At 43.0% G+C, this 22,567-nt stretch overlaps 1 protein-coding gene and 1 long non-coding RNA gene across 2 annotated transcripts; both read left to right on the forward strand.

The window, feature by feature from the left end:
* Positions 1–3,020: 3,020 nt before the first annotated feature.
* Positions 3,021–7,542, forward strand: LOC113580095 (uncharacterized). Its single transcript, XR_003410939.3, has 3 exons — positions 3,021–3,765; positions 6,484–6,512; positions 6,707–7,542. It is a non-coding gene; the product is annotated as an uncharacterized LOC113580095 (long non-coding RNA).
* A 1,086-nt stretch (positions 7,543–8,628) lies between these two features.
* Positions 8,629–19,714, forward strand: ctnnb2 (catenin, beta 2). Its single transcript, XM_035528482.2, has 16 exons — positions 8,629–8,804; positions 13,257–13,306; positions 13,640–13,864; positions 14,088–14,341; positions 14,791–15,029; positions 15,411–15,612; positions 15,720–15,864; positions 15,951–16,054; positions 16,227–16,565; positions 16,740–16,898; positions 17,108–17,227; positions 17,504–17,654; positions 18,033–18,154; positions 18,233–18,290; positions 18,409–18,644; positions 18,758–19,714. Exons 2-15 carry the CDS (start codon positions 13,294–13,296, stop codon positions 18,612–18,614), a joined length of 2,337 nt encoding a protein of 778 aa, XP_035384375.2. The 5' UTR covers positions 8,629–8,804; positions 13,257–13,293; the 3' UTR covers positions 18,615–18,644; positions 18,758–19,714.
* Positions 19,715–22,567: the final 2,853 nt, after the last annotated feature.

Below are 22,567 nucleotides of genomic sequence, written 5' to 3' on the forward strand. Positions count from 1 at the left end.
TCTAATTTCATGTGTGTGCTTTGAGGGGTATAGCTGCCACTTTTCAAAGTGATTGTTGCTTTGACAAATTATGTGTTTCTGTGTTTTGAAGGGTTTAGCTGCCAAGTTTTTCAAAGAGATAGTTACTTTGACTAAATGTGTGTGGTTGTGTGTGTGTGTGTGTGTGTGTGTGTGTGTGTGTGTAGCCATACCCCCTGCTGACTTTAATCAACATTCACATTAGGCAGCGAGGGATAAAACCAGTGTTTCCCTCTGCAGTCTGCTTAGTATTCAGTGTGAATGCTCAGGATTAATGTCAGATCTCTGGAAAGAGTCTTCAGGTGCCACAATCATCTAACATAGGATAGGAAATATGTGTATGTGTGTGCGCATGTGCGCCTATAAAAGCTTCACCACATACAGTATTAAATCATTTTGTAGGAGAGAGTTCTGATAGTAGGGGTATACTGACCGCATGTGATGAGTGAGGGAGGGATCTTTCCTGTTTGCTACCGAATTTTATCACATGCTATCATTCCTCCCAGATGCCCAATGAGTCACCCGTACTGGGAAATTTACTAGCACTAAGGATATCGTATGGTTCAATAGGGCAAATCTTTACACATACAAAGTTCTGACAATTCACCTAAGTCTGTCACCAAGCACAATAGCTAATATATTGGTTTAATTGTTAATTAATTTACTTAATTTCCTTTTAGGGTCTTAACTACTCACAGATTTACAGATAATGCTTAAACAATGGAGAAAATAAAAGGCTGTCTGCTTTGATCCAAATCCATTAATAATACAGATCAGAGCATCTGTTAAAATAATGGCCTGTTTCTGTAAAGATGAGAGAAAAGATCCACACACAACATAAACTTGCATGCATCCCTCCCCCACGCACACACACTAGTGGCAATTAAATTAATTACATCTCCTGAGCCTCATAAAAAGAGAGAGAAAGAGAAAGCTATAAGAATGTGTAACATGCACACACATGGGGAAGCATTCTCTAGGGTGAAGGAGATGGGAAGGACAGTGAATGGTATATGCAGTAATAATCTGCTGGTTAGAAATTTAGCAGAAAGCATCACTGTCAACCATTTTCTGATCTCTGCATGTCATGTTCATTAAAACGCACACCCCGCGGTGCTGAAGCTGGTTAGGTTGGCGTTCGACATTCAGCCACACGCTGTGATGCAATACCAACGCTCGGACCACAGTTGGGAAGAGCTGTGTCAGACTACAGTCGGGAAAAGTGGTGCCGGGGTGTGAGTCAGGCTTGGAATGAGTTGGGCTCAAAGGACACTCAATGTGTGGGTATGGAGGAAGACGAGTGCCTGCATCAGGCGTCAGGAGGAAGATGAAGAAAGGGAGGAACGGAGGAGGGGGAAGGAGGAAGAGGTGCAGAGAGAGGACATCTGCCGATAGCATGTCATTACGATGGGTGCTACCAAACACACCCAGCTTTCATAAGCTTCACGTGCTCACGTATACATTCCCAGCCTTCTCTTTGGAAAGCAGACAGCTTTTATAGTGTCAGTGGGTTTTTAATTGCCAGTGCAACTCCTTTCCTCCCCTTTCCCTTAGAGATGAAGAGAGGGAGAGAGAGAGAGAGAAAGAGAGAGAGAGAGAGAGAGAGAGAGAGAGAGAGAGAGAGAGAGAGATGTGATTGACAGATGTGTGAATAAAGACTTAAGCTGCTATCCCCTCTTGCCCCTCCTGGGAACCTGCAGTGTGTGATGATACAGTTTGCGTAAAACACACAGTCTGTGCAAGTATCTCTTTCACCTCTCAGGACAGGGAGTCGAACCACATTTCAGCTGGGCCAAATTTAAATATTTCTCATATGTGGCACCCCTGTGCTATTTAGCGCGAGCCCACTGCAAGTAATAGGAAATTCACATGCACACCCATCGGGAGATGGTTTCACACAGCGTCATCCAGACTCACTACCCCTACAGTAATCCATACGGGAAATCATACATGTATATGATATCTGGATCCCAGCCTTTCTCCATCTCGCCCTTGGAACTCTTTCACCTTTGGCATTGCAATAAAAATGGAAAACCAGGAAACTGAGAGGTGTTTTACTCACGGCACCCAGTGTGAAATCAAATTAGCAATCACACACAGCAATGCACTGTTAATCACACACAGCAATGCACTGTTAAGGATTTTTATTGCTTGATTCATTGGAGGATATCATGGAGGTATGTCCATTTTATGAAGATATGATATATTTCTGCATTTGAAGGGTCTTGTAATTTGATCCCCATATTGTAAGTACATATATAAATACATATGGTATACAATAAATATAACAGGAATGGGAACTGGATCACACCCAGTGTTCTTATAGTGCATCTCTATTCCTGCTGCCTTCTGACTGGATGCTGGGGTTTAATAAGTAAAATCAGTCACCACTGTGGCACACTGTGTTTTACAATACAAAAAACCAAGAATTGCCTCTATAATGAAAAAACAGACAATTATTATAATCAAAACTGTGGATGAACTACTATAAAATACCATAAATGTACCAATACTTCACTGACAAGTCTGCTACTTGTGAGTAAATTTACAGTAAATTCATTTATTGTAACTAAAATTATGTAATGGAAGTACAAAGAATTAAATAAACTCATCTGTCTTAAATATGTAAATATGAAAATAGAGAATAATAATATAACGAAAATGTAATGTACAATATATACAGAAATAGGTAAAGACTATATATATATATATATATATATATATATATATATATATATATATATATATATATATACTGATAATATATCTTATAATAATATAATATATATAATGCTTTCTCAATTATTCTTCCTTCTCCTGTTAAACTTAATTAATTATAATTGCATGATTACTTGCAATGTCATATATTAAGTGCAAGTAAACCATAAAAGAGTCTGTTTTTCCTAATGCTGTTAGCATGCGCATGGTCTCCTGGCTTGCACAAAAGCCAAAAGCAGGACTAACGACTCACTGAGCAGGAAGGATCTAGCACATGCATTGGTGTGTGTGTGTGTGTGTGTGTGTGTGTGTGTGTGTGTGTGTATGCACGTGCTTGTGAAAGAGTGAAAGGCAGAGACAGAATCAGAGACTCCTGTGAGAAAGAGAAAGTGTGTTCCTGCATTCTCAGAGCAGTTGATCAAGATGCGTCTCTGTGTTCTTGTTTAGGTTGCATCGTGCCGGTCATTTAAGCACTTTGCTATTCATTTGCACAGCTGAACTGTCTCTCATCACCTTTTGTGCATGGCCAGAGCTGAAGGATCATGACATTTTAGGAGAAAAGGCACAAAAGCACATATGAAGCCTTTTTCTGTGAAAATAGAAAGTGTGGGTTTCGTTCTTTTGTGCCCAGCCCTTGAACTCATTTAACGCTGGCTACCAAACCGTGCCTAATGGCTCCTGTGGAGAGAGGGCCTGATTGGAGTATCTTTCCCCCAAAAAAGGGCTTAAATTTCAGGGTGCCACCACTCCCCCACTCCTCTCAGGAGAAAGCAGGATGAACATCAGCACAGCAGACATGCATGCGGGGGAGAGAGGAACCTTACATTCTCTTTCCTCCTGTTTTATACTATTGTGTTCATAGTAGGTTTTTTTTTTTTCCTGTGTGGTTTCTCTGCATTTATCTTCTACAGACGGTATTAATGGATCTGTTGGTTACTGGCTTACCTTGAAGCTCGACACACAATTTATGGGCCTTCCAAAGAAACCTTGGCAACCCCTAACCCAGCGTGTGACAGCGTTAGGGTCTAGGTGGGTATGGCGTTTATGCTTGATTCTGGTGGATTTGGTATATTGCACGATTGTGTTCAGGGTGAGTCTCATCCTGCAAATATCTTTAGTAAAGGGTTTATGATTTTTTAAAGATGCTTAACCAGATCCCATTGCTAAGCAACAAGAAATATTGTAATGGATACAGAATGTTGGAATATAGTGTGATTTCTAAAAAGGCTGTGGATGATTTTAAATAGGAAAAGTGGCCATAGGTGGTTCCACGGTGTGCATGTCTGTGTGTGTGTGTGTTTTTTATTAGGGTGAATTAAAAGACTGACAGCATTGATTATTGGTAGGCCTAAGAGACTTAATCTTTAGTTAGAATGCAGCATTGTAGAAATGCATTTCATTTCTTTAATGGCAGCTTGTGAATTGTGAACCATACCTGGCAAGTGAAGATGACAGTGACTTTAGGTCATTTTAGCCTCTAGGTTTCTCTCTCTCTCTCTCTCTCTCTCTCTCTCTCTCTCTCTCTCTCTCTCTCTCTCTCGGCAAGCTCCCCATTAAAATCCCTGGTGCTGAATCCAGAATTGCAGCATTCATGAAAGCCCAGCTTTCCTCGGCATGCTATGAGATCTGGCGATTTGCCCGTGTCTTGTTTTATTAGAGCATGCACGTGCTGGGAAAGCAAGGCACGAGGAAGGCATGGTGCAGGTGACATCAGGAGAGGAGGAGAGGACAAGGGAGGGAGGGAGGGAACGATGACAGGATGAAGGGGACTGGGAATGAGGGGACAAGGGAGGGAGGGAGGGAACGATGACAGGATGAAGGGGACTGGGAATGAGGGGACAAGGGGACTGAGACGAAGGTCTCCGTTGCCTGAGTGCCACCACAGGCCGTGCTGATCGTTTGACCTTGATTTGTCCACAAATCAGCTCACAAAAACAAACCATCTCTGCGATTTGAGACAGACTTTCCAAATTTCCTAAAAGGTAGCTTGAGTCCTTGGGAGGTCGCCTTTCATGAGAGCACAAATGGGCAGAAGCCACATCTTAGTGAAATGAACTAAACAGCCCATTCATTCAAAATGACCCATGTCTCATCTGACACACCCTTTCTGAGGGCTCGTGCCCTGCAGAACGCGGTGCATTTGAACACATCATCTGTGTATGTGAATCAATATGCCTATATTCCCATATGGTGCTCCTTCCACCCTCCTACAAAGGTATGGTCTTATCGTTTGAATGAACGTGCACACAAAACGCACACACATTCGCACTCTTCATGCTAGCACAGGGGATTTCTAGATAAACAAGGAAAACAAAAACAACCCGTGAGCTTGAATAACACAAAAAGGAGGCAGAGACAGCTCTGAGAATCAAGATGATGTCATTTAATTAAAGGGACATCCCATTTTGGAGGACCAGATGGCTAATATATAGCTTGCATACTGACTATGTGCCTCACTCAAATGAAAATATAGTGTTCTGCAAACTACAATCCACTAAATGAAAACCTGTCTCACACTGGCAAAATATGTGTTGTAATGTATTCTCTTTTTTCCTCTTTCCACAGTCCAGTGGGCTTTAGTTTCAGTTTCACTGTAGTAACAATGCATGACTAACACACAATGAAACATAATAGATGACACACAACACCTCTGCTAACAAGAAACAAGTCTTTGTTTGATTTTAACGTTTTGATCCTTAAAAGATGTGAATGGCAAATTCACTGCAAAGACACTGACAATGTCTAATGTAGCCTTATTTTAAACAAATTGCTATAAATAATTTTCTAAAATGTAGTCTTATTTGAAACAAATGTTTGATTATTTCTGAACAATTAGTGTCTATTGTGACAAGGATTTCACTAACAGTGTTAAAAACTTCAGTGAAATTTTTTAATTTGCTCTTGACCAGTGATGTAAAAAATTAATTCTTAATATTAGGCTTAGGGCTTGGAATTTTGGACACAATTGTATTTTTGCTTTCTGTCGGCAAGCAGCCTTATGAAACAAAGCCTCTTCTATGAAGTAGTAATGGCCTAAAACTCTCTCTGAAGGAATATTAATATAATAAATAAAATGCACTGTAATATAACTGTTAGACCAAAATAACATAATAATATAACTTATTAGCCAAAATAATGCAATTATTGGTGTTGTATCATGTTTCTCAATTAATGGTTGCCAGAAATAATGTGCTATCAACATGTCTGATAGTGAAGAAGGTGAATAAAATTTAACATGATAGTTTGGGTTTCCTCTTATCCTGAGCTACATCAAGATCACTGGTCTGAGAAGAAAATGTTACTAGCATTAGAACATAGACCCCTTTAATGTTTCTTTATGAACAGATCAAGTTGTTTTCTCCTGCTGATTCTGCCAAGATGACGTGAAAATGTTTTCCAGGATGTACCTTGATTTTTGAATAATTATTCTAACAACGAAATAGGAAATTAAGGGATATATCGAAGGCAATGACATGAATATTTCTCTACGTTTAAAGTTTTGAACCCAGTGGTGATTCATTAAACTGACATAAACCCCAAACCAATTTTAGTATCACACCCATGTCTTTAATTATCCAGAGTATTGTTCTTGTTTACAAACACAGTGTCAAAATAGGATGCACACAGCTGCCTTCAGAATGTATTTTGTGATTACAATTGTAAGCAGCAACATCTATAGAAATATGGATTAAAGGTACTGAGCCTTTTCTTTTTAATTTTCCCTTATGTACATTTTCTTTTGTACAGGGAGAAGAAAGGACCCACTGCTTGAAACGGTTTATAAAAACTTCCTATTACATTTTACATTTAAATATAATCCTGTAATCATCTTTTAATCATCATTACTTTTTCAGATTTGTAATCATGTATTTGCTGCTGATTTTCTGTTACTCTAATGTATTACTCAATACATGTATACATTTGTGTAGTATTTTAAATATGCAATCATGTTATATGTATTCTATTTCAGGGAGGGACCCAACAGATGCCCTCACAGAGGCCATCACTCTCATACTCTACCTCACTCCTCTGTCTTGTCTTGTCTTGATCATGTGTTGTGTGCATTTGTGTATATTTGGTCATATACAGCCTTCCGGCTGCTTACTTTCTATGTTAATGGCTTTGATGCTTAGTATGTAAGAGGCTGACTTTTGTAAGTAATTACAACCATATACACCACATATTTCTTGACTCAATGTTGTGTTTTAAATGCTTTAATTTAGTACCAGTATAACAAAAAGGAAATATGTCTTGTGCCCCTTTCAAACATATACTGCATTTATAATGGCATTATGACTGACATTATTTTATACAACTTGGTTGACTGCAGGCAAAGTGAGCAGTAGTGTTTTGGGCTCTAGTGGCCAAACAAAGGGTCAGTTGTGTGACTTGTACACTCTGTGCACTGCCAGTGACTACTGAATTTACTTGTCTGAGAAAAAAACAAACAAACACACACACACACACACTGTGAGAGACCAGGGAGCATGCCTTTACATATTGAGACTAAATATTTGCTCAACATCAGTGGCCTTTGATTTGTAGCTTGTAGTAGATTTCAGGGCTGATCTCCAATAAACACACTCCACATTTAAAGTGGCCTCATTAAAACTAACAGATCTGATTTTTGTCACATATCCAGTAGATATCATATATTTTACTGAAAAGAAGTAACTGAGAACATGTGTGATCATCTGGTGCGAAGACATCTGTGATGAGGTCCCCTGTATTATATTAATCCTAAACATGCTTGCTAAGACGTATGATTTTATATTTGTGGAAAATCCAATCCATTAAAACTAATTTTATATATATATATATATATATATATATATATATATATATATATATATATATATATAGAGAGAGAGAGAGAGAGAGAGAGAGAGAGAGAGAGAGAGAGAGGTTTTTTTGTTGTTGTTCATAGATTCATTACATTGCTGATCATTGTTGTGAATTATTAAACAGATTTTCAGATTTCACTTGATTCTTGTATTTCTACCTTGCATATTACAGTCACTTAACAACAGCTTTAATCATCTTGTTTGTGTAAAGGAACTTATCAAAGAGCAGCAAAATATGCAGGCTCACTGCCTCTGCTCTGAATGTATGACATTTTTATAGCTGTTTATTACACCTATTTTGAGTTTGTTATTGAAAATTATTTGAACTGGATGGAGGTTGCTGAAAGACTGTATATGACTATGTCTGCCTTATCTTCAATCTGCTTGTACACAAGTTCATAGACAGGTCTTAGACAATGTGCATGGGTTTTAATTGAGCTGTTGTCCTTTAGCTACAAGTATTCCATTCACATTCAAGATTATATGGGTTTTTATTGACTTAGTGATGCAGAACAATTCCGGAAACAGTTGTCTTGTTACAAGGAAATTCAGTTTTTTTCTGCCGTTGAGAATATAAAAAAACCACTTAAACTCTAACGAGTTAACTGAAAATCAATTGCCAGCTAAAGAAGAATTAAAAACGAACTACTGACTGCAAAATATTATCATGCACTGAATAAAATGTATTTGTTCTAGTGAAGTCGATCAAGTTTCCCTGACACAAACGTTACCTTGTATTTGGAAGTGGATCTCCCAACATCCTTTTCAAAACAGTCACATTCCAAACTAATGAATGTACCTCTCCCTGTACACATCTGCCATATCACTCCGCACATACCACATAACTAGAGTTTGCTTAAAATAAAACCAACACCTTATAAAAAGTCAATTTTTATATGAAGAATGATATCGTTCCGTGATTTAACTTTTGATGATACAGTGTGAGCGTTACCATAGTATCGGAAACACACAAGGTAGAGGTCTAATTTCTTGGATGCGGTAGAATACATTAACCGCATTCCTGGTATAAGAACTCCCCCTGACAGGCGCCATTTTAAGGTCCAGTTTCCAGTCACACAGGAGTTTTCAGCGTTAGTGCATCGAAGAGTGCGGCTACCCGTCCGGAATTTTGCCGGGTGGTCTAGCGATTTCATTCCAGTTTGGATACTGAAGCGTTGGTCCCACGCCCCTGACAGAAAAACGGCTTATCCGTTTTGGTATCAGGTAAGCGTATGAAGGCGTAATTGTGCCAAGTTTGGGCGTTTCTTTTGAACATCGGGGATGTTGAGTTCTCAGTGCTAGCAGGCTGTGACTGGGGAGGGGGACCTTCCGAGGTTTTCCGTCCGTTTAGGAATGGATCTCTTTTTTTTTACCTGAATGTATAATGTATGAAAAGCTAGCTAGCTTTTGGGCCTGCACTTGGTTTCGGGTACCGTTAAATGTCATGTTAAAGTCTTTAACGTGGCTCAGTAGCTAACCTTAAGTCGATTTGTAAGTGTGTTTTTGGTTCTTGATGTTGGTTTCTGGTGCGATCTCAGCTACGTTAACGTTAGGGTTGGCAGTGTAACGGTGATTGCTAGCGATTTTCCCCCTATTTTGGCTAGCCTCACTAGCTCAGTAGTTAGGTAGATGACTAGCTAACCTAGGTTAGTTGGTTTTGTCAGTTAGCTAAACTTGGGGAGGGGGACATACCGGTGTAACTGGCTAAGAGCAATAGTCGCTTCTTCCGTGCAACCTAAATGAACATGAAATCCTTCGTTGGCGGTGGACTAGCTAAATGCAAACCTACTTTTAGTCATAAATATACTAATTACTTGGCTTGCTAGCCTAGCTAGTTACATAGACGGAGCATACTGCTAAAAGTCTATGATATATTATGGTGGGACGTCACCACTTTACCGAGCTGGCTAGCAAGGATGGCGTTAGTTAAGCCAGTTTAGGTGATTTTGGGGCTATTTGAGGTTGGTTCTGATTTAACGTAAGACGGTAACGTTAGCTGACTCTTCATTGTAGCAAACTAGCAAAATACAGCCATAATAACAAATGTCCAATTTTTCGTCTATGGAATTTTGCTTTTTGCTTTTTTGTTGCTCTGATTAGAGTTGGCTACCAATTTGATCTAAACTTTAGTTTTGTGTAAAATTCGAATCAACTAAGACGCTGGTTTTGGCGTTTTAACATCCATTAACTTTGTTTACAACATGATTAAGTTTCTTAATTGTTTTCCCCTGACTCTGGAGCAGCTAACCTAGTTAACTTTTAATATTATCCAGGCAAGCAGGCGCAATCCCTGTCTCGTAGTGTTGCAAATGTCTTCCCTGAGAAAGTTGAGGAAGGTGATGGAGTGCGTACTGAAAATGGAAGGGGGGGGGGGTAGTGTCCCAAGCGGCGAGAGCGTAGAAAGGTATCTTTTTGATCTCGTAAACATTAGGTTCTGTGGTGTCTTGCTGGGGGGAAAACCCGCAGCATCATTAAATACTGCATCCGTTTTCCCTTACGACACGGAAAATACAGATGGAAGGTAGACGTGAGAATAACATCTTATGAATTAACCCCCCCCCCCCCCCCAAGTCTGTATAACCCATATACTTGATGCTTAGAGGACACAATATATGAAAAGTCCATTTCCATAGCCAGAACAATTAAGGTACTGGTTGGATGCCACAAGATGTGCTTATTGTGTCCAAAGTGAAAATTACACACAGTACCCCTCCTATGTTTGATGGTATAGTTCAGATCCTCATCCACAGAGGATCAAAGATGGTGAGGTCTTTAGGTCTTCAGATCTGTCTTGCGGTCACTCATTAAGACCTGTACTTGTGTGTCGTGTTGACGTCTGTATGTACATCAAAACACTTACGGTGGTCCGGTGCCTGTTTCCTCAGGCTGTGGTTAACTGGTTACAGTGAGGTAGTTTTAATGAGCCCCTAAAACATGGCTAGTTGGGCAGTACCTAATGTTTGCTTTGAAGTAGTTTCTAAATGAGATCCATATGGACAGGGGTGGTGCATGTGTGCCTCCCTCACTGTAGTTTGACCTCGCCCCCCCTCTTTTTCCCCTTCAAATTTATGAAAGTTTATCTTGCAGGGTATGTTTGGTAGTGCAGCTATATAGGCTCTCAAACAACCATGTTAAGATTACTGCTGTTAAAATGCATGTTGGTGTTGGCTTGCCATTTTTAACTGGGTAGTGCTGAGGCAGTTGCAGCAATATCTAGCCAAATCCAAAGTGAGGTTTTTGTGTGCTGGATTTTTTATTTTATTTTTATTATCAGCTGTTCTGCTTAAATCTCGGCACTGCAGAAAACGGTTTTCATAAGCTGCCACAGCTGCCCCTGTTTGCTTTCAAAGAATTTAAGTCCTGCCCCCTCACCCATAAAAAGCCTAATTTATTAAGTTTGGCACAACTTCACAGCACTCTGTTCCCCTCCTCCTATTAGAAGCTTTTTTTTTTTTTTTTTCTGCCTACACCAAACCAGACATTAGAAGTGCTATATAGTACCTCCCTGGCAGACGTGTAACGCATGCTCACACACATGGTGTGGAATGTCCAATGCTGACTGCAGGATGTTTTCATAAATGTGGGTTCCTGTAATTGCCTGTATCTGAAAGGGGCTCTTTTTCTGCATGTCTTGCACTGAGAGGCTATGTGCTAACTTGAGCAAATTATTCCTCAGGCTGATAACTAAGTGCAAGAGTGAAGAGAGAAACCATCGTATTTAAAATCTCTTTCGTAAATGCTAATATGGCCAACAGTGAAGGGAAACATCATGGTGAGGACTAATAGCCTGACTTTGCATAAAGCAAGTACAGAATGCAGATTGTTTTCTTTATCCAAGTGAACATTGAGAAGTATAATCCTGCTGGTACAAAGTCACTGCTGATGACTTCTTGTTTAACCTGTTTAATATTTAGTTATAGGCACTTGATTACCCATCCAACACATCCAGATTACTTAATGGCTAGCTCAGAGGCAAATGAGGCCAAAGTGCTTTGTGATTGTTTTAGTTCAGGCCTGTTTTTATATGCCCTTCACCTCAGAAAACACACAGAACTAACTGATACAAATTCTTTTGCAATTTATTCAGAGGAAAGAAGGTAGTATGTGCCTGAGGCTCTCGTGTTTTTTGGCTTCCCTTTGACTCGGCCAGTGCAGGAAGCTTCACCTAACTCTGTAGAGATTTCCGTTTTCCTGTTTGTGTCCACATCCTCCAGTTCTGGAGAAATACAGTGGAAAGTGTATGTTCGTCTGCCTGTTTAATTAACCAGGCTAAAGTGCCACGCTTAATGTTGACCTAAACCTAGACACATTGACTCGAGCTGCAGTCTGTGTGCAGAGTAGATTTGAGTTCTCTAGATTAATCAGCATTTTAAGAGCCAAATGTCAATTGAGTGTTACAATTTTAACATGGGTATGCCATTTTCAGTTTAGATGTAATAAAGGTTTGTGTAGTAATTACTAAATGGTTAAAGTATCTTACAATTAGTGACTACCAGTTTGCCATTAAGGAAGTTTACACTTACAGATTTCTAAAGAATTGTTTAAATGGGTCTTTGTCTTCAAAAGTTGACTTGTAGTGTAACTGTAGGTGCCTGATCTGTGTTCTGCTGTAGGAACCCTAGAATGTCCTGCCCTGCCCCAGGGATGTGCGCTGCTCTGATTGGTGCATGGCACTAGTGCCAGCGATTCCAAGTGTCTTATCCTATACACAGAGCATTGAGGAGGTCAACCCTTTTTGTAGCTCTTCTGTTTTCTTGTTTTCTCAGTAAAAACCCTTTAACCTTAGTTCTGACATCACATAACATGGGTAGCTTTTTATGTTACTGGCAAGGGTCTGTGAATGCCTGGTTTTTGTTTCTTCTAGCCAAACCATTTGTGGTCAGTTGCTGTCAATAACCCACCAATGAACACACCCTTCGGAGGCTGTTACTGCAATCATCTCCCCTCCACTCAAATGGGGGAATCGCAGGAGCAAGCATGTTTGAGTCATCGTTCTTACATTGACTGTAGGATAAAGTATATAGCCCTGACAGCCTATTTGATGTAAATTTCAACAAAAGAGATTTGATTAAAAAGGCAGCCAGTTGAGATCTGATTTGCTATGGAGATCTGGGGGGCAGGGGGATGCTAACATAAGCTAAGGCCTCACTCAAGAATTGAAAGTACAAATGCTGTGCCAATGTTGGTAGAGAACAGACATCAAGGTGAATTATAGCCATTTGATTTGAACATTTCATAGGAGCTTTAGACTTGGTCTCTACTGATTAGTCCTATCTGTCCAGAATTCATCCACGCAAAATGCTGTTTTCCTTTATCGTGTTTGTTGAAGTTTCGTGCTCCCATCAACTTTTGATGAATGAAGCTGACTAACCCCCAGGAATGTTTGTACTGGTACCGCCAGTATGACTCATTTGTGCGAGTGTGTAAGCCACCCAGCTGTTTGAATGTAGGGAATTTCCCTAAGAACATACACTCAGCTCCAGGCTCTGTCCATGGCTCATGCTGTCAGCTGTTGTCTGAATGGAATGGCAAGTTGAATATCAGATTTCAGGTGGTTTGGAAGAGCTGGTATTGCTTGCCTTTCCACCACAGCTTTGCCAAGTTATAGTTTGTGCAGCTTGTGTATTCTTTCTGAAATGGTCATGCTTATGGCTGGATCCTTTCTTCCATCTGCAGATTTGGAAGTAGTTCGGACTGAGGCCTTGGCAGTACGATGGCTACCCAGTGTGAGTACACGTCCATTATAGGTCTAGTAAATTGAGTGACACTAAATTACCTAAATTTGGACCCCCACCACCACCCAAAACTACCACATACTTGCATACAACCAGCAAGCCAAACATCACCTAACTGGTTAGGACGTGTGTTGAACAGGCATTAGCAAATGATTGGTGAAAATCTTTTTTTTTTTTTTTTTTTTTTTTTTTTTTTTTTTTTTAAATAAAAGATTTTATTTATTTTATTATTACCCATTAAGACTCTGCTGTAGTCTGTTTGTAGTCACCTAGTCAGCTGTTAACCATCCTTAACCCTTGTTCCCGTCTGCTGTCCGTGTGCAGCTGATTTGATGGAGCTGGACATGGCTATGGAGCAAGACCGGAAGGCTGCAGTCAGCCACTGGCAGCAGCAGTCTTATCTAGACTCTGGAATCCACTCTGGGGCCACCACCACAGCGCCCTCTCTCTCAGGCAAGGGCAACCCCGAGGAGGAAGACCTGGACAACCAGGTGCTGTACGAGTGGGACCAGGGCTTCAGCCAGCCCTTCACCCCAGAGCAGGTGGCAGGTATGTTTGTGCCAGCCGTTAATGTACGCCTGAGCATCCATCTTAAAAAAAACAAAAAACAAAAAAAACAAGCAAAAAAAAAAACCAGATGCCACAGGTGCCAATTCAAAAAGCATCACCAAATGCCACAAGGAAAATGTGCAGCAGACGAAACAATTTCTTTCTAGTCTTGTTATTGCTGTTAAATTCATTGGCTAAGACATAACGGCCAGCCTCTCTCTAGATATGGATGGGCAGTACGCCATGACGCGGGCCCAGCGTGTGCGGGCAGCCATGTTCCCGGAGACGTTGGACGAGGGCATGCAGATCCCCTCCACTCAGTTTGATTCTGCAAACCCCACCAATGTCCAGCGGCTTGCCGAACCCTCCCAGATGCTCAAGCATGCCGTGGTCAACCTCATCAACTACCAGGATGATGCCGAACTGGCCACCAGGGCCATCCCTGAGCTCACCAAGCTCCTCAACGATGAGGACCAGGTCAGGCTCTTCCTCACAATCCTGCTCCTCTCCTCCACTGTTTTTGGATATGCAAGGCTCTGCATAGGGGGACATGTATGCAATTTTAAACAAGCTTTTACATGTATGATATGCCAATTACACTAGGTTTAAGCCTTCAACAGTTCTTTGATGTGACACCATAGTTAGGTCATCTGTACCTTTCTGAGGCAATTTTACTGTAGTTTTGCCTCCACCTTGCAAACAATATCTTGTCACTCTAGGTCTGTCTTTTAGGAGCTGGTTATTTTAAGCCGTTGAGGTGACCCAGAAACCAGTTCAGTGTGTCTGTTCCCTGAATTACACTTGCATTTGCACCATCGCACATTCAGGAAATGAACGCACATGCGTTGAACTTATTGAACTGCCCCACGGGCAGTTTTGGTCGTCCTTCCTGCATAACTTTAGATTGGTGTCCGTCTCTCCTGCAGGTGGTAGTGAACAAGGCGTCCGTGATGGTGCACCAACTGTCGAAGAAGGAAGCATCGCGCCATGCCATCATGCGTTCCCCACAGATGGTGTCGGCCGTTGTGCGGACCATGCAGAACACAGCTGACGTGGAGACGGCCCGCTGTACGGCTGGGACTCTGCATAACTTGTCCCACCACCGGGAGGGTCTGCTGGCCATCTTCAAGTCAGGGGGCATCCCTGCCCTTGTCAAGATGCTGGGGTGAGCAGCACAGAGGCAGTAGGGCATATAGCTGTGAGAAGGTCCCTGGGTGGCTGGTGAATTGTAGCTCTGTGCTGGCCCTCTCAACAGTGGAGCAGCTCCAGCTCTCCTCATTTGGTTTATTGACTGACTTGCATGATGCATTGGAGGAGCAGAAACTGCTGTGGTCCTTCAGCACTGGAGCAAGAACACTTGAATAGAATCTTGCTTTAAAATGACTGACGACACAAAAAAATAACTGTCTACGAGGGTCACTTATTTCAGTTGAATGGTTCAGAAGAAATGGTGCTTCCAGCCAGAGTCTGGTATGTGCCTTCAGTGTAGTAATTTAATTCACTTATTCAGTTGGAGTAAGCAAGTGTGTGTTCATGTGCATCTCAGGTCTCCAGTGGACAGCGTGCTGTTCTATGCCATTACCACCCTACACAACCTCCTGCTGCACCAGGAAGGTGCCAAGATGGCCGTCCGTCTGGCCGGAGGCCTGCAGAAAATGGTGGCCCTCCTGAACAAGACCAACGTCAAATTCCTCGCAATCACCACAGACTGCCTACAGATCCTGGCTTATGGCAACCAGGAGAGCAAGGTGCATCCCCGACCAATTGTCTCGCACTCGAATGGTTCTGTTCCCAGTGTGTGGGTGTGTTGGGTACCCAGGTGTGTAACGGGTGTTCTGTACTGTTGCCCCTTCAGCTGATCATCCTTGCGAGCGGTGGTCCTCAGGCCTTGGTGAACATCATGCGGACCTACACGTACGAGAAGCTGCTCTGGACCACCAGCCGCGTGCTTAAAGTGCTCTCCGTCTGCTCCAGTAACAAGCCTGCCATTGTTGAGGCCGGTAAGTTCACCAGCAGCACACATCTCCCCCCCCAAAAAAAGTCTCATGGGACCTGGTGTTCACGCTGTCCTCTGTGCTGTTTGCAGGAGGCATGCAGGCTCTTGGTCTTCACCTCACAGACCCCAGCCAACGTCTGGTGCAGAATTGCCTCTGGACGCTCCGCAACCTGTCTGATGCTGCCACCAAGCAGGTATTCGCACATTGCACGTGTGTGCTGTCCAAACAGTCATTCGTCCTGTTCCAGTGCCAGGTTCTCACCTGCCATCACATTGGTAGTTGGGCTCTCTGTGCAGACCCCCCGCTCATGTTTTCCTCACTTTATATTCTAACGGGCATGTATCCCTTTTGCCATGCACCCGCAGGAGGGCATGGAGGGCCTGCTAGGTACCCTGGTGCAGCTGCTCGGCTCGGACGACATCAACGTGGTGACGTGTGCCGCAGGCATCCTCTCCAATCTCACCTGCAACAACTACAAGAACAAGATGATGGTGTGCCAGGTGGGTGGCATCGAGGCGCTAGTGCGCACTGTGCTCCGCGCCGGAGACCGTGAGGACATCACCGAGCCGGCCGTCTGTGCCCTGCGCCACCTCACCTCCAGGCACCAGGACGCAGAGATGGCCCAGAATGCTGTGCGGTTGCACTACGGCCTGCCTGTGGTGGTCAAGCTGCTGCACCCTCCCTCTCACTGGCCCCTCATTAAGGTACATGAACTTGGAGGGAGAGAAAAGCAGAGTTTGAAATGAGCTGTGCACACAAACATGGAACAACCATAAAACCCAAAAAAGAGAAATTAAAATTCTCCTTGCCTGCGAGTTCTCTGAAATGTTGTTTGCCTCTGAACCAAAATTTTTTTACTTCTCCACCCCCACCAACAGGCCACAGTTGGTCTGATCCGTAACCTGGCACTGTGTCCAGCCAATCATGCACCGCTTCGTGAGCAGGGTGCCATCCCCCGGTTGGTCCAGCTGCTGGTGAGGGCGCACCAGGACACCCAGAGACGCACTTCCATGGGGGGCACCCAGCAACAGTTTGTGGTGAGGCATATAAATGTGTGGGTTTTTGTGTCCCCCCCCCCCAAATCTTTGAGCACCTTGTGGAATATGACAAAGATACTTTGACATTGGATGAAAACCAGTGCAGCTCTAATGATTTAATGCAAGTTTGTGCTGGAACTGCAAAATATTGTAGGCTTCAGTTGTGGGATATGCAGGCTGGCATACTGATAACTGTCCGTGTTCTGCAGGAAGGAGTGCGGATGGAGGAGATTGTGGAGGGTTGCACCGGGGCTCTGCATATCCTGGCCAGAGACGTGCACAACAGAATTGTTATCCGAGGACTCAACACCATCCCACTATTTGTACAGGTACAGCATGTGTTCAGCAAATGCTATCCTCCAGCAAACGTTCATGTTCCTGGTTGCCACCAAAGCAACCACGTCTCGCACAAACACCCTGCTGATGGGTTGACTCATACAGAGCAGCAGAACCAGTGGCTTCCTGAAATCTCACCTGATCGCAAGCTAATGGTAGCCTAAAGATTTCAGTCCGATGGTTATGGTCTGAGCTAGTTACCTGCTGTCTCTTGGGCACTGTTGCTTCTTATGAACTCAGCCTTGTGCTCTCTCTACACCCGTGTGCAGCTCCTCTACTCTCCCATCGAGAACATCCAGCGTGTGGCGGCAGGTGTGCTGTGTGAGCTGGCACAGGACAAGGAGGCGGCCGAGGCTATCGAGGCAGAGGGAGCCACTGCGCCTCTAACTGAACTGCTGCACTCCAGGAATGAGGGAGTGGGTGAGTGGCCACCACAGCCGAGCAGCGCTTCATACCGGTGCCCCCAGAGGGCTGCTGGGGTGGGGTTTGCTGTCATTATGTAAGCGATCCTTCGAGACTCCTGCCTCAGCGATTCCCATCGGCTGCTAGTGTCGTTTTCATTATTAAGACCGAACCAGCTGGCTTTTGTTCCCACCCCCCCCTTTTTTGAGTTGTCTGCTTTTGCTTGAATGGCTTTGAATGCAAGATGCAGCTGCAGGGCTGATCAACTTGAAGCTGTTGTCAGAACTGCCCACTGGCCCCAAGTGTTTTTACATGCACTTATTTCTTTCAGCCCCAGTTAGTGTTAAGCTATTGAGTGTTCAGTCACCTCATGCATTTTTCCTTCAATCTCTCCAGCTACATATGCTGCAGCTGTGCTGTTCCGCATGTCTGAGGACAAACCCCAGGACTACAAGAAACGCCTGTCTGTGGAGCTCACCAGCTCCCTGTTCAGAACGGAGCCGATGGCCTGGAATGAGGTATGCATGTGAATGCCCTTAACTCGCACAAGATAGGTTGAAATGCTTTGTTCTGATTTTGTCCATTGTCTTTCCCAGACTGGAGATATAGGTCTGGATATAGCTCAGGGAGAGCCTGTTGGATACAGACCTGATGGTACAATACTTCCCACATTCATCTGTTTAAAAGGTGGCATGCTTTGCATCGTTCCATTGCTGATTAACTTTCTCTGCCCCTTTTGCTGTCTCTTGTTCACTTGCTCTGCTGCTGGCAGACCCTAGCTATCGCTCCTTCCATTCCGGCTACGGCCAGGACGGTCTTGGCATGGATGGGATGCTGGAGCACGAGCTGGCCGGCCACCATCCTGGGGCGGACTACCCCGTGGAGGGCCTGCCTGATCTGGGCCACTCCCAGGACCTGATGGATGGCCTGCCGCCAACAGACTCTAATCAGCTGGCCTGGTTTGACACAGACCTCTAAATGCGCCGTAACAGTCTGGATGTAGTGAAGGTGAGCCTCCACACCCTATGGCCTGATGAAGGCTAATGGCTAACTTGTTAGCAATAACAAGGTACCTGGCTCCTATTTAACACTTGTGATGCATTTCCCCCTCTCTTCTACAGCTGTATTTTCTGAACGAATCTGCGTTGTGATTTTGCCGGAGGAGTCACGGAAGGTTTGCCGAGGGTGGGCGAGCATATCGGGAAGTGCCTGACACATGCGTGCGCGTACACACACACACACACACACACCCACCATTCATGCACACACACTTGTTGGGAGAAAGAGGGTGTTTCCTGCAAGGAAGAGGAAGCAAGGAAGCCAACCCTTTTTGTGTGTTCTGTTTTTGTTTTTTTTTTTTGTTTTTTTTTTTTTTTTGTTTTGTTTTCTCTTAACCCCCCCCCCCCCCTCCCCAATGGAAGGGCAATCTAGAGGATTTCAGGAGTGCAAAGGAGGGGAGGTGTCATAGATGGAACTATAAACTTTTTTTTATTTTATTATTTTTAGGCTTTGGTTTTATCTTATTTTCTATTTTTAAGATCAGTCTGTTTATGGTACTGACTCCTAGCTTGGTTTTGAGCTTTAGCCTGTATTCATTCATTCCCCCCACTACTTCTGTTTCAAGCAGTACTTTGTATTCCATCTTTTTATTGTCTTCTGTAGCGTTGAGTTGTAGTGAACTTCATTGGTTTGAGTCTCTCATGTAATGGTGTCGAACACTAATATCGGTTTCTATGTAATCTGACTGAAAGTGTAACAATGTGTAGCTTTTTGTTTTATACGATCAGCTGTTAAAATGGGATTACAGGGGTGGTAGAAATATATGCATTCTTATTAAATACATTTAAAAAAAAAAAAAAAAAAAAAAGTGGTTTTCGGTGTCAGTTATTCCGGAACAGGTATGGATGAGCTAAGAGTGGGGTTTGGGGAGGGGGGTGTCTCAGGGAGCAGAGACGAATCTTTCTTTTCTATGCTATCTTGAGGTAGTCTCTCTATTGAAGCGACGTTGTTTGCCTGTGCGGCTTATTTTGGGAACATGGATAATGACCTGGCTAAACAAATAAGACTTTATTCCAGTGTGCCTGCTAGAGCTTCTTTTTCACCAGTGCTTTAAAAAAACAAAACAAAAAAACCCCAAAAACTTGCAAATGTCTGTGTACAGAGACCTGCAGCGGTAGCCCAGTTCCTCCCCAACGTATTCCCTTGTTCAGCTGCATGTTTGATAGATTGGTCTAAGTGGGACTCCTTTTATAGCCAAGTCTGCTGACGGTTTTCCATTGATTGTGTGCCTTTTGTAAGTCACTCAGAGTGTAGGAGCTGCTTACCATCTTGAAGGCCTTGTATAAAATCTTGAGAGGTTGCTTCTTATCTGCCCTTTGAGGGGAAAGTGTGTACACGCATGTGGTAGTTTTTAACTTGGCTGTCACAGCCCACCACCCGCTTTTAAAATCTAAGAAGTCTTATCTTTTTGTAGATTGGCGCATGGCTTGGTCTAACGCATATCAGAGGCAACATTAAACTTCCTGCAGTATCATTACTACATTACTACTTCACTGTTTTTTCTTTTTATTGTATCAATAGTTTTATCTAGTCCTGCTCTGTCTACTTCACTACTGAAGTTGAGAATGTAGTCAAAGTAGTAGCAGCAAATATTCACCATGAACGGTTACGGAGGTGAAAGTGTAGGATGATCTGTCTTTGTGCTAATGTGAGTCTCAGCAATCGTTAACCAAGATTTATTTCTTTAAAAAAATAACAAAACCATAAAATAAAAATCCCATTTTATGAAAATGATGACCCCTTATCCTTGTTAAAGAACATAAGCTCACACTTGATGAAGTATGAGTGGTTGGGGGTGTCGGTAGCGGGGGTTTAATATCCCGTTCCTGCCTCCCTCCCCTCTTTTGTGGTGAGAGGAATTCCATTGAGCCCTTGCCAAGCGCAGGAGTGCATCTGAAGTCGTGCCAGCGTGTTTTGTGTGGGGCAATTCTTGTCCTCCTCCTGGGACTTCAAAAACGCACACTCATCCCCCTCCTCCTCGGTGAAACAGGGAGATGATGGTGAGGGGTGCTAGAGAATTGGTCCGCATTGGGCTCAAAGATGCTTCCTTGCTAACATAATTTTCCTGTATTGTACTGTGAGGGTGTAGATATTTTGGTTGGCCGTCTAAGGTCTTCCCTAAGGTGAACTGCTCCTCCCCCCAAAAAAAAACCCCACACAGCATGTATACAGAGGACTGCCTTCACTCTACAAGTCTGAAAAACGACTCACACCCCCTGACATGGCGGAGTCATATATCAGCAGATCAAAGAGCCTGAGAGGAAGGGAGATGAGCTAGATGGTGGAGATTTAGATTGCTCTCGAGAGAAGGAGAGGGGGCAAAGACCACACGAGAACTCTAACCTCCACACACACCTGTCTTGAGGCTATGTGCTGCACCTGTGTATGAGAGAAAGAGAGCACGCAGCCCACATTAATGAAGAAACGGTCACAACCCTTTTGTCTGAGCCCCATCATGGTGAAACTGACCCCAATTGGGTGAAAAGAAAACCAGAGCCTCTTATCATGATTCAGATTTGTGATTTATACTCATTTTCCTGTGCCAGTGTCAGAAATGTATTGCTTCAAGTGGACTTATAATTTCTTATGCACAATCTTATATTTCTTTATAACTGTTTCTTTGAAGCTATAGATCAAAGATACAGCATGATGAATCTTTCAATAATGACAGGCTTAAAAGAAACCTATACTGTCATGTTTGTCTTTAAAAGGGACTTCATGGTTTGGAAGCAAGGAAAGGCTCTCAGCTGTTATCTAGGTTATGTTAAGTGCTGATGTAAGCTAACTTCCTGTGAACTGATAGTCCAATGACACACACTCACACATACACACACAGTCTGCTTTTACATGAACAAGGGGACTGTTGCCTGGCAACCAGAGGGGTCCGTGGCTAGAGAGGCACTTGGCTTCGTGTGCACAGATGCACAAGTACACACACACACACACACACAGATATGTATGTAAGTGCAGGTGTCCTTTGGGAGGAGGGAGAGAGTGACACATGACTAGAGCAGGAAGATGAAAGCTCTGCATCACCAGATCAAAGAGATAAACTTTGAGATCTACTCAAATAAAGCAGACATTAAGTTAATTTCCAACCCAGTTAGCAGTGAGTTACAGTCTCTATCTCTCACTCATGCAGACACATGTATGCACTTTGCTCAGATACAAAGAGAACATTGACAGGTCCTGTGCAATAACCTTTGAATGCATGGTTGACAATGACATAAGAGAAACACAGAAAAAGATACTATGGGAAGGTATAGGGGAGGCACACTTTCTGTTGCAGGAATAAGTGGTCATGTGTGATGTGAATACATGCCAGAACGTTAGGACAGGTCTAAATTTGCCAGCATTGGTCTCTGAGAGAGCAAAGTGTACACAGAGCATACTCAAGTAGCATGTAAACCTTGCCATGCCTCAACAAGGTTAACCATTTATTGTACAAAAACTATTATAATTTAATTTAAACTCTATTAAACTTTCATAATGCAAGACCAAGAGATACCTGTGACAGAGAGACCAGTCACTATGTACAGGAAGCCAAACAACCCCCTCATGTTTATAGTCCTTTCCCAAATTCTTTGCGCTGGGTTTGTTCTGTTAGGACTGGCATGTTTTAGTTTTTCTCTCCATTTCCCTTTGTTCGTTTGCAGACCAAAATATATGAAACATGAAAAGAAGAAAGAAAAAATCCAACTTTCCAAAACCATGCACCACATCTACAGAAGTGAGGCCAACACGTTGCTGCAGACCACAGCTAAAGTCCTGGTCACAGTCTTTTGTAGAAACATCTCCTATTATCCTTGTGTATTTACTTCGGTAAAAGGAGTTGTTACATTTAGAAATTCGGGAAAGAGTTGCAAGTCACA

This window comes from Electrophorus electricus, chromosome 3, assembly GCF_041902795.1.
Source record: "Electrophorus electricus isolate QZ-2024a chromosome 3, ASM4190279v1, whole genome shotgun sequence".
NCBI lineage: Eukaryota > Metazoa > Chordata > Actinopteri > Gymnotiformes > Gymnotidae > Electrophorus > Electrophorus electricus.

Coding starts and splice junctions, on each gene's coding strand:
- ctnnb2 (XM_035528482.2), top strand. Junction 13,865..14,087: donor CACCCCAGAGCAGGTGGCAG/GTATGTTTGTGC, acceptor GCCTCTCTCTAG/ATATGGATGGGCAGTACGCC. Junction 17,228..17,503: donor CCATCCCACTATTTGTACAG/GTACAGCATGTG, acceptor ACCCGTGTGCAG/CTCCTCTACTCTCCCATCGA.